This window comes from Cinclus cinclus, chromosome 1 (assembly GCF_963662255.1).
Source record: "Cinclus cinclus chromosome 1, bCinCin1.1, whole genome shotgun sequence".
Classification (NCBI taxonomy): Eukaryota; Metazoa; Chordata; class Aves; order Passeriformes; family Cinclidae; genus Cinclus; species Cinclus cinclus.
The window spans coordinates 49,270,417-49,282,612 of NC_085046.1; the positions used below are offsets into that span (position 1 = coordinate 49,270,417).

Genomic DNA, 12,196 nt, shown 5'->3' on the forward strand with positions numbered 1-12,196 from the left:
GTAGTACATTTGCAGTTCCAAAGAGTGTTGGTTTCAGAACAGATGCATCAAATCCTAGGAAGATTTATGAGTGATGAGAATGGGGAAATAACAAGCATGTGATACCTGGCAACTTCTGCTCTGTCCTGCACGAAATATTTTTACTCAGTTTGATACTGCACAAGAATATGACTTTTCTGGAGTTATGTTCAACCTAAAATCACATGAATATGCCTTTTTTGTCTACAATACAGTAAACTTACATTTTTAAGCTTTTGAGGACAGTTGATACGTTGACCACTGTTGCTTCGTAGAGCTGTGTTAAAAAGGGACTGCTGTCATTTATTGAAGACAGCAAATGAGGTAGTAAAAATCAGTTTGTTGTTTAAATGAATCCTTGGAACACATTGAGACTGGTTTTATTTTACTTGGTTTTCCTCCCCAGGAAGGTGAAATTGATGATTGAGATCTTCCTTTTTCCATACAGTAGTGTATAGCTATTAAAAAGTATCAAGCACATTTCAAAGCTGAGAGTGTAGATTTAGAACAAGACATAGACTTCTACTAGGCTGAGTTGGGCCTAAGTTCAAGATTATTCCCTAAATGGCCTAGAAGGAATTCAGAAATATGAAACACTTGATGGGAAAACATTCTGAAAATAATTTTGAGAGGGAATTCTGAAATCAATATGCTGGTAAAAGTTATCTCCATAGAGGAACACCTGTTAGTTTAAAGCAAAATCAAGAGTATTTAGAATGAATTTTTGGGACAGTAAATTATGTAACTGTTTAAGAGAAGATAAGTTTTTTTTTCAGAATAAAGTGGCATCTGCCCCCTACTTCCTTTTTATGTGGTAACTACAACTTCAGGATTCAGACAGTAAAGTTATTATCCACAGATCAGAAGTATCTATTTAATATCCACATTATTGAATATTTTGTCTAAATCCCATCTTTAGTGCACCCAAATAGAATAATTGATATAATCAATTGAATAATTGATGTGATCAAAACCCACAGAATAATTGATAATCCTAGAGGTCTGCTCCAGTTCTTGAAGTCTTGAGTTTTGTTCTTTGATAAATTATTATCTCATTGCTTTTCTTCTAGGAATACTGAGAAACTGTTCACTGTGACAGAAAAAAGTCAGAGAAGGGATTTTCAGCATCCCAAAAGACGATCAGATAGAAGGAGGGATGGTAGATCAGAAATTTGAGCTGTGCAACAATTCCCTTCTACAAATGACGTTTTTTTCTCTGGTTTTCGCATGATAGTAATAAATAATCCTGATCATTTGGAGTAAACTGTCATTATCGTTCTCACACTCAGAAAGATAGCTAAGTCTCAGACAATAAAACTTGAGCTTTTAGAGTGGCCACAGAGGTGGATTTGGATAGCTGATCATTAAGAAGACCAACCATAGAGAAGATAGAATTCTACTGACCTAATCCATGGATGATGCAACTTAATGTACTGTGCTATCTGTCATACTTCTGCAGTCATTTTACACTTAAGTGTGGTGAATTGCTGAGACACAGTTTAGAGGTGCCAGATGAATGTGTCTGTTTTGGTCAAATGTTAGGATGGACATAAAAGTCAAATGTTCTAGGCAGGATATAGTCTATTTAGCTTATTTTTGCAAGTGCAAAACATACGGTTTCCAAAGGATGGGTATTGTCTTAAAATACACTTCTAATCTATTCCTTTTTCTTGGGTTTCATATCAGCCTCAGTGAGGAGTTGATTTAAGCTTTGTGACTAAAGTTGATGTTTCTGAATCCTTCTTTACTTTGAAAATACTGATTTGTTGACAAAGGTTTTTTGCCACAGTTGATGAGAAGATTTTTTTTTTCTAAGTCAATATTAAAATTTCTGAATTTAACAAAAACCCTGAGTACCACAAATTCACAGCTATGAGAGAGCCCTCCAAAATTTATCTTTAGTGTATATTTTAGTCATTTGGTTATATAGTGGCACAGGCAATCTCTCCTAAGCATTCAGTAATTTAGAGACATCTAGATGCCTGGGATGTGGCAGTCTGAAAGTGACAGTACTGAACAACTTCATAGAGAGTGGTTTCAGCTTAACACAAATATTCATTGTAAGAATTCTGGAGATGATTTCACTGCAGTCCATAAATTTTTCTCTCAGAAATATTAAATGCTTTATTGAGGAGTGAAATAGATTGTTGAAGATGTTATTCTAAATTTCAGCTCTGTACATAGTTACTGGAAATATTGGAAAAGATACTTCTAAAGTAGATTTGCTGCTCTTAAGGAGTTTTACTTCAGCATGGGGTTTTTAGTCTGTAATAATACTGACTATTATATCTGATCACAGAAAGGTGTAGCTCTTACAGAATTTCTTATCTCAAAAGCAATTAGTAAAAAATGTTTTTTGTCAAAATACCTGTCAAGTTTAGCTTTGGGAATCTGTCTCACTGTGAAAAACTCTATTAGTAAGAACTTCCTCTGTTCATCTTCTGTTCAGTGCTGTTCTATTTGAGAACCTCCATCTTTGCAGAAGTCTGCAAGTTCCTCAGGAAGCAGTTCAAACACTAAACCATCCTACTCTCTCAGATACAGTACTTCAGAGTCTTCTTCATTGGGAGAAATGCCTCTGGGTTTTCTAAGTATTACAGTCCTTAACAGCAACCTTTTCAAGTCTTGCATAAGATTTATTTAAATCCTCAACAGTCAAATGTAGTGGTGTCACAATGGTTTCCCTAAGTAATCTAGAAATGTCAGTTACTGCTTTAAATTTGGAAAATCATGTGGCCTAAGGTATTTGCTGCAGAGATGTTCATGGCTTTTTTTGTTCCTTGGAAAATTGGTAGCAAATAGTGTGCATTTGTGGTTATTGATCTGCATAAGATGGAAGCCTTTAGCTGCTGCTTGATATAACTTCAGATAAGTTGAGCGCTAATAGCTGCTTTGAAAATGAAGTATTCATTATTAATCCTCATATGTATGCCAGTGTATTTGAGTTTTTAATAGCTTGCAAGTTTTATGACCAAGAGAAATTTCTAAATGGCTTTGCTCAGAACAGTTGTATTAGAAGCCATGAACAACCAGAAATACACCCAGAACTCTTTTTCTCTCTGGTTATGATGGACATAAGTCTCTCCCTCCTGGCAGGTATTTTTGGTTTACTATAATTACTAGTGGAAATAAAAACAGCTAAATCTGATAGATGTCTTTCATTGTCAGATTGGGTGACAATTTTGAGGCAGCAGGAAGCTGAGGAAGTAAATATTTTAGACGTATACAGGCATAATAGCCCTTTGCCCAAAACTGTGCAGTGGTGCACTATTGAAGAAACAAGAGGGAGGCTGCAGTCTGGGATGTACAAAGTAGGGGTTCTGCACAAGGAATAAAACAAGTTTGTGGAATAAGAGAATGATCAGATAAATGAGGGAGTACAGGAAGTTTTCTGTCCTCCTGGTAAATCCATGTCTCTATCATCTAAATATATTCAAAACAAAGTGTGCATATAACCATCTTAAGTGTTTCCTAGAAATTCTATTCCATACATATTTAGTATTTAATGGGAAGACCCTGTAACTTATTTCTAGAAAGTGTGACTGCTCAGCCTGATGTTTTATGAAAAAGCACTGAGTGTGAATTACCTGATAGGAGCTAGTAAGAAGTGATCATTTGTTCATCAGATGATGTTCATTTTTCATTTTAGTACTTGAAAAACTTAATAGTTCTGAATGAATCTTTTCTTAATTTCTTTTTTTTTTAATATAAGCTTCTGCATATGCAATGATTTATGTTTTTTAGTTGCTACCAGTGAAATGTAAGCTTTCTGTGAGTATTTTACTTTCTGTGGAATAACTTCCTTCTTTAAATGTTAAATCTACTTCTAAATTGTTTTATTATAAAAATATTTATATTAATGCTGAAAACATGTAGTTTAATTGGAAAAAATTTTTGTTTTACCAACACACTGTGAGCTCAGTTGTTCTTGCAGCACACCATTTTTAGTGTCCACCTGACTCTGTTTCTCTTTGCAGGTCAAAGTTGCAATTCTAAAATACATTGAAACTCTTGCGCAACAAATGGATCCAGGAGATTTTGTAAATTCAAGTGAAACTAGGTTAGCGGTGTCTCGAATTATCACCTGGACCACAGAACCTAAAAGTTCAGATGTTAGGAAGGTATGTTTGTTAATGTGTCCTTAGAATTACACAACACTCCAGGTAATTAAGAATATCTAAGTAAAAAATGTAAAATTAACTTCTCAAAACTCTCCATTACGGCTGTGTTTTTATATATGTTAGTATATTGAGATTCTGTTTCATAATGTATCATTCTTCATTGCAGGTACTATCTAGTACTAAAATCTTCAGTGGCCATTTTTTTGTACAGTTTTAATATTACTTCAGAGACCAACCTCTGTGATAATAAATAGCATATTTGTAAGAGGAGTGAGTGGTAAATTTAGTAGCACACTCAGTCTAATATCTGTTGGATTTTCGAGAATCCTTTATTTTTAACAAGAGGTATGTGGACAAAGAAAGATTATGCTTTGATAAGGTAGTATCATGGACTTATTCTTGCAATGCTGCACTTTCAGTGCAAACCTCCCTTTTCCACATAATGATGTGAAGTGAAAAATAACATTTGTGAGCAACACAGATATAGCAGGGACATTAAATAACCATAAGAAATGTACTACTGCAGTCTTTGGAAAGGTTTTCTAAAAAGGACTTCAATTTGTAGTAAGCAAAAAATTTTATATGCAGTTTGATGAAATAGTTTTATTGTTCTGATGGTTACTAGTCATGCTGTTTAGTTGCCATTTCCAGAATGTTAAGCCTAGAAAAATGTTGTATCTTAAATGGTTCCTCAGTGCAAATGTCTATGACACAGAGAGCTAACTCTTTTTCTGTCTATTTCTGCAGTTTGAAAAGCTGCAACAATTCATTTGTTGAGATTTGTGTTGCTACTTTCAATTAAGTTTGAGTTTTGGCAGCTTCATCTTTTCTGGAAAGAGCAACCTCCTTTGTTCAGGAGGGATGTAGGAGAGAATAGTAGGAGCTGTCTTAAAAATTGCAATTTGAAAAAAAAATAAAAATAAATTCCACGACTTCTTGGTATCTAGAATGTTTGTAATACATAACAAAAGAAAAAACCACCAGGGAGTTTGTATATTGAAGGTAATGTTTTAGTCATTTGCTTAATGTAAAACATTATGAGTTTGAGAAAACAGTAATAGATTACATCCAATCAACTTTTCTTGCCTGGGTATCATGTGCTAGTAACATATAAAAGGTCATAAAACGGGGAGAAGTGAAGCAGCACCATCTTCTAAATCAGTGAACTTTTAGTACTAAGACATGTGGCAAGCTGTCCTATCTGATGATTCATAACTCTAATACGCATTTTATGTCAATAAGTAACTGAATCATGGCAAGAATTACCAATAGTTAAATCCTCTGGAGCACCTTAATTATGTGATGTTTTGGATTTTAATTTTTCTTTCCATAACAGCTCTTTGAGGCAAGCAACTGCAATAATCCTTTAGCTCTTGAAATTAAAATTTTGCCACTAAGAAGTCAAAAGAGTTATTCTGATAGTATGAAATGTTTAATTCTCTTAACAGTCTTCTCAACCTGCTATCATAGGCTTTTTAATTTTATTTAGTTTAATAAGCTTTATAGCACTTTGTGTGATCTCTTTAAATTAAAAACTTTTTCTGAGTAATTTATGTATAATTCATGGGTTTGGTTTTTCCTTATCAAAAACAGTTCCTGTGCTAAGTATTATGAAAAGTCCTTGTTTATTAGTATGAAATTGGGCACTCTTACTGTAATTCAATTGACATGGGACTTCTTTCTGGAAGGTAAAATTCTGTTTCAGAACTTAGATTTCTTCTAAAATTAGAATGCTTCTGGAAAGAGTTTGAATCTTTTCTTAGAAATCTTGGAAGAAGAAAGCAAAACCAAAGAAATATAGAAATATTTCTAATCCTTATTTCAGTCTTTTAAAGATGATCTCTATGTGAGTGAATTTAAATCTCAGGAGAGACCTTATGTTGGGGAGAATAAAATCCTCCAAATAGTTTAAAATGCAAGAACAAGAGAGAAAATTTCTTTATAAGGAGGAAAGTAGGTAATTGCATTGAAAACCTTCTGCAAGTCAGTATCAATTTTGATACTTCAGGGAGAGCTCAATTTCAGGCAGACTTGATAGTATTAGTTTGTATCCTGATACAATCCTGGACTTCCTATTGTCTTCCCTTAATAGCAGCTTAAATAGACTGTATTTCAGTGCACGGTATAAAGGAGTGAAGATTGGCTAGCCAGACAGAAAAATGGAAGTAGTGATTCCCAAACTTCTGCTCAACTACTGGATTTATCTTGGATTTGCTTTGTGTCAATTTTGATTAAAAGACTGACCATTAAAAATTACAAGGACAAGAAAAACATCAGACAGACTGCAGAGGACATTCAGGGTGATCAGTTGAAGGGGAGGCTGTCAAAGGGAGGAGGACATGAAAGTTAAAGAAAACAACCAGTCATGAGTATGCAAAGATAATTTGTGGCAATCTGACATGCTAGTATTTTTGTCATTAATACTGAGATATATGCAGGTATGTCTGCTCATACCTTGGCTTTCCACTTTTAATGAAAAAATGCTTCAGTTCATTGCTCTGGAAGCAAAAGGGGGGAAATAAATGTCTAAAAGAATTTTCTAAACTACTTGCTTGGAATGTACTGGTAGTTAAGCAAGCTGCCTATCATTCTGTCTAGCATGAGCCCCTGGTTCTCCAGTGCATGGCAGACTTTGATGGTGCGCTGTGTACACTACACATAGTTGGTTAATCTTACAATCTCAGTCTTTTGCTACAAAGAAGTAATTCTGGAGAACTTCCTCCAGCTCTTTGTTGCACTTGTCAATTTAGTTACTATGCTGACAGGTGTGTTACACTATCCAGTGAATCTTTGTCAAACTGTACAAACATTACTTAAGTCATTCAATCAACAATTCCGGTACTAGAGGGAATCCAACTATTGTGTTATTTACTGTGTTGCTTTGTTAGTAGAGAGAGCTCATTTTCTTTACTGAGGTAAAAAAAGCCCCAACATATGTAAAACATGCTGTAGGATGTAGGTGATGGTAAAGATGAACTGATTAAATTGAGAGGATGGAAGATGACATCCAGTACAAAGTACTCCACAGTTTTCATCTTCAGAATATGTAGTCAGCTAAATTTCATTGCCCATTATGTTTGCCTCCCTTTTAGAAAGGTTAAAGGAAGCAGAGGCACTCTCTATCTAGCTTGGCTGTAGGGTAAGTTATAAGGAGTATCAAGTGATCAGCTGTGATCCCTACTGTCTTGTTCCAGATTAGGGTATCTTGTTTGGGTGGGGTTGTTTTAATTTCTACAGTGCTAACTGTTCCTTTTCAAGCAAGTGTGTTACCATCTGTAATTACCACTTGTAGAACTCAGTAGAAAGGATCACATGCTTGCTCCTGTCTGCTTTCATTTCTTTCTCTAAGTTTTTTCACCCAAACCCTTAACACCATTTTGCAAATTCCTTTTTTTTTTTTTTTCTACTTATGAGTAAGGATGTGGAGCTGGGGGGGGGGGGTTGAAAGCACATTTCTGAAAGACTGCTTGTTGCGATGATAGTTGTGTGCCTGAATTTATCAAAATCAGAATTTCCAGCTTACCAGCAAATATTAGTTGCTTTTGTTCACATCTGTTAACATCTTTATTCAAGCTTGATCAAGACTTGAGTCACATTTTATGATTACCACTCACTATAGCATCTTTTGCTGATAAAATTACTTTGAAACTCTAATTAATGTCTTCAGTTTGGGTTTTCTTCTTGTAGGCTGCACAGTCAGTGCTGATTTCCCTTTTTGAACTCAACACTCCAGAGTTTACAATGCTATTGGGTGCTTTACCAAAAACATTTCAGGATGGAGCCACAAAGCTTCTCCATAATCATCTTCGGAATACAGGCAACAGTGGTCAGGTATCCACACTTCTGTTACTCTTCTTTCTGAAGTTACTATGTAGAAGCCTATCTTAGTAGCTCTCTATGGAATGTCTTTTCTTTTTCCTCTAGAGTTACAGTTTCTGTATTGCTTCCAAGTAACTTAATAGGTTTGAATGTGCTTCCTAAAAGTAGTTTATCTTGTACTTTCTAATTTCAAAGTTACACAGGATTGAAGTTACTAGTAATGGGTTAGACAATCCAGTAACTTACTTGAAGCTCTTTAAATGTTCCTGGGCACCAGAAAATAAGTATAATTAATAATAGATGTAATAAGTTAAAAGGGAAGCTTTTAGTCCTACCAGAGTATCTTTTCTCACCTCTCCTCCTCCAGGGATCAGTGGGAAGTCCTTTAACAAGACCTACTCCACGCTCCCCAGCAAGTTGGTCAAGTCCTCTCACTTCCCCGACCAATACATCACAGAACACTTTGTCACCAAGGTAATGTTGGCTGATGGTTTACAGTTCCACATCTAAGGCTTATAACACATTGTCCAACGATGTAACCCCAACAATGAAAGTATGGGCAAAATTTTGCACAAAATGACGAGTGCTCAGAAATAGTACTCCTTCCTCCATAGTATGAGAGTGAACTGTTCAGCCTCCCAGAAGGGTCTGACATGCTGGCCCTAAGGTGGGAAAAGGTTGTGCATCTTGGAATGCAAATGGATTAGCAGGAGAATGAACCAAAGTGTGCTTCTCTTACAAATGTTAAACTATGTCATCTCATGTCATGGTTTAACCTCAGCTGACAACTAAGCATCACACAGCCTCTCAATATCCCCACTCAATTATGGTGGCATATGGGGGACAATCAGAATATAAAAGAAAGAAAAAGGAGCTAAAGACAATTAATTAGGTAAAGCAAAAAGCGGCATATGCAAGCAACAGACAGATAAGGAATTCACTACTTCTAGTGGGGAGTCACCCTTATGTGAACAGCCTTGTTTCCAGGACAAATCCAAAGCATAGCCCCATACCAGCTACTATGAGGAAAGCTAAGTCTATTCCAGCCAAAACCAACACACTGGGTTATCAAACCAGATTTAATATTGGGGAGACTAAAGAAGTAATAGTTAACAAATGTTTTTTATAGTAATGATGTTGTCAGCAAAGTAGACTTTGTAATTTTGCTTTTACCAGTCAATTTGCTGTTGAGTTTTATAAATGCTTCTTACAATAAGACTTTTTTCAGAATAAGAGGATGGTGTAAAAATTGCACTTGTTTCACATTCAGCAGAGTAAAGCAGAGCAGAAGTTTGTTTCTTCAGGCAGATGCTGTTACCTAATGTAGCCTTTCCCTTATTAAACTTTCAGTGCTTTCTGTATCAGAGTAGTACAATTACTAAGGCATGCCATAATACAGTTTTGTATTGTGAAGAGGCAAACTTCTTAATGTATTTCAAGACAAGCAATAATTTTAGTAATATTTCCTGAGTCTCTGCAGTTGCCTGCTAATGTGATTTAAAAATACAGAATGACAAAATAAATCCGTCTTGCTTCCTATTTCCTTCTCCATGGCTCACAGTGCATTTGACTATGACACTGAAAACATGAATTCTGAAGATATTTACAGCTCTCTTCGTGGAGTCACTGAAGCCATTCAGAATTTCAGTTTTCGTAGTCAAGAAGATATGAATGAGCCTGTAAAACGAGATGCTAAAAAAGATGATGGTGATTCGGTGAGTATTTAAACTCAGTCCATGTTGGTGTCAGCAAACTAAGTTAGTGTCTGATTGATTACAAATAAGAAAGCATATGTTTCAGGAGGTTTATATTCTTCTTAAATTGGACATGTCTTCTGAATTACTTAAGAGCTTTAGAAAAATACGTTCCTTGTCTTGAACTGCATTTTGAAAATGTAAATGCTGATTTTAAGTAGCACTGTCTGTTTGTTTAACATCTTAGCAGTTTAGAAAACAGTGATCTTGCTAAACAGCTGAAATTTTTTGAGAAGCTTGTATCCTAATATATGTTTTATTTTGCACACAATCTGTGGTTGTTAAGATGCAGTATTTAAGACTCCTGTTTCTGTGGAGCTCTGGCAGTAAGATTTGTTGTCCTTGCCATGTATATATACTTAAATGCATTTTTAATTGCTTTGCATCAGACTTGTAATATCAAATACAGCTATTTCTGGTTTATTATTTCTTTTGTACAACATACGCTTTCCCTTTTATTCTGGGTTTTTTTGGTTTTTTTAAGGAAAGCAGCATTTAGGGAACTAAGACTTCTTATTTGATGTCTGGTTTGAAAATTCTAAGCATTTTGAAATTTCTAAGTTTTTGCTACATAAATGAATTATTGATGTAGTTAATGGAAAGGTATAAGAGTTTCACGTGCTGATGTGATACTTCCTCTCCTGCAGATTTGCAGTGCTTCTGGAATAGTGGACATACGAGCAGGAAGTGGTGTAAGTGATACAGGTCGGACAGCTCTGGATAACAAAACGTCATTACTGAACACGATGCCTCCCCACTCCTCACCACGCTCACAAGATTACAACCCATACAATTATTCTGATGCTATCAGTCCATTTAATAAGTCTGCTTTGAAGGAAGCCATGTTTGATGATGATGCCGAGCAGTTTCCTGATGGTAAGATTCAGATTACATGCTGTGCTAGAAGAAAAATGATGAGGTTTTTCTATCTTGGAGTTCAGTTTCTGACGTTAGTATTAGGAATATATGTATCACTTATTTGAGAGGGTTTTACAAATGCTGTATTTTGAATTAGTTTATTTGTTAGTCATCGCCTTGAGTTACATTGTTGGATTACCTGGTATTTATAGAGACTAAGGCTAAAAATGAAGGAAATGCTGAACTATGTTGTATACTTCTGGTAGTACATCCTGTATCAGTATCAGCAGTATAGATTTACTTACCAGATTGTTTTATGATTGAAATTTAAAGCAGGAGGGTGGAGAAAAGATTAAAGCAAGGAAGTAAAACTGAATCAAACCAGTTTGGGAATTAGGTGAAAGATTAAGTATTTTGTTAGTAATATATTTGTATTTGAAACATGACATTGGCATTTTCTATTGACTAAACATTCTTTTTAAATGAAAGAAAACAACCCAGCTTTTTACCAGGAAGGTGATTCATCTAGCCCATGTAAATCTGGGAACATGGGTTGCTGTTTATTAGGCTTCCAGGGCTTCTTTATGATATTTCTCCATATCTCTTTGCTTAAATTCTATATCTCTATGTTAAGAAGGTTCCAACGTTCCACTACTGCCATTATTTTAATAAACAGACTGGTTCTCATAATCTGTTATTCACTGTTGTTCAACTATAGATTAAATTTTTTAAGTAAACACTTTGTTAATAGCAAGGGACAAACTAATCATCTCCTTTCTATCTGTTTTGCTTTTGTCATTTTGCAAAAGATGTCTTACAGAAACTGTTGAAAAACAAAGTTATTTTTGACATGGTGTTTTAGTCACCTATTCTGTAAGTTGGCTTTAAGTTTGTGTTGAATCAAAACAAAATCCAAGTATGGTGCATTTTTCTTTGTTTTTTCTTACATATCATGAAGAAGCATATAGAGTAGCTAAATATCTTCTGAAAAAGATGGAGAGAAAAGCACTGTTTTACAGATCATGTTGTATACATATTAATAATTAAGTAGCTTTGCCGTCCACATACAGAGCCAAGTTATGTTTGAGATTCTGTATTAAGGGGTCTTGTTTTACATGGGAGAAGCTTCCTTCTACCTTCTGACAACTTATTTTTGGGTATTGCATGAAACCAGATGCAATCTGTACTGTGTCAGCATGATCCAGTTTTGTAACAACTCATGACTGGCTGGAGTGAAAGCATCCCTGTCCAGTATTAGTTTGTCCTGGTTGGAAGAGTAGTGTAATGCATTATTTAGTTCTGCTCTTTAATAGATCTTGATGAAGTACTTTCTTTCATTCCTGTGTTGCTCACCTTCAGTATTCAGTTATATCATGTACATTCTGTCATTTGTGTGTTACCTTCAGAATTTCATCTGGGATTATTTATAAAAAGTCTGCAAGATAAAAGATACACTTGGCAAAACGCTTTGTGCCTACAACTCCTCTGTTGCGAATTACACACTTTCCCCGTGAACCTGAGGGGCTCGTTTGACATTAGATATCAGTTTTTGGAAATTCCACATTATTGCTCCGTGTTTCTGATACAAAATTATGTTAGTACTGGATTCCCAGCTATCCTGTCATG

At 35.2% G+C, this 12,196-nt stretch overlaps 1 protein-coding gene across 32 annotated transcripts in view; it reads left to right on the plus strand.

Moving 5' to 3' along the window:
* CLASP2 (cytoplasmic linker associated protein 2) overlaps positions 1–12,196 on the plus strand; it is a 145,008-nt gene that overhangs the window by 122,340 nt on the left and 10,472 nt on the right. For all 32 annotated transcript variants that reach the window (XM_062509923.1, XM_062509877.1, XM_062510008.1 and 29 more), the window contains 5 exons: positions 3,996–4,139; positions 7,827–7,970; positions 8,326–8,432; positions 9,520–9,673; positions 10,360–10,588. In XM_062509923.1, the coding sequence (XP_062365907.1) occupies positions 3,996–4,139; positions 7,827–7,970; positions 8,326–8,432; positions 9,520–9,673; positions 10,360–10,588 (778 nt within the window). The remainder of the gene's footprint in view (positions 1–3,995; positions 4,140–7,826; positions 7,971–8,325; positions 8,433–9,519; positions 9,674–10,359; positions 10,589–12,196) is intronic.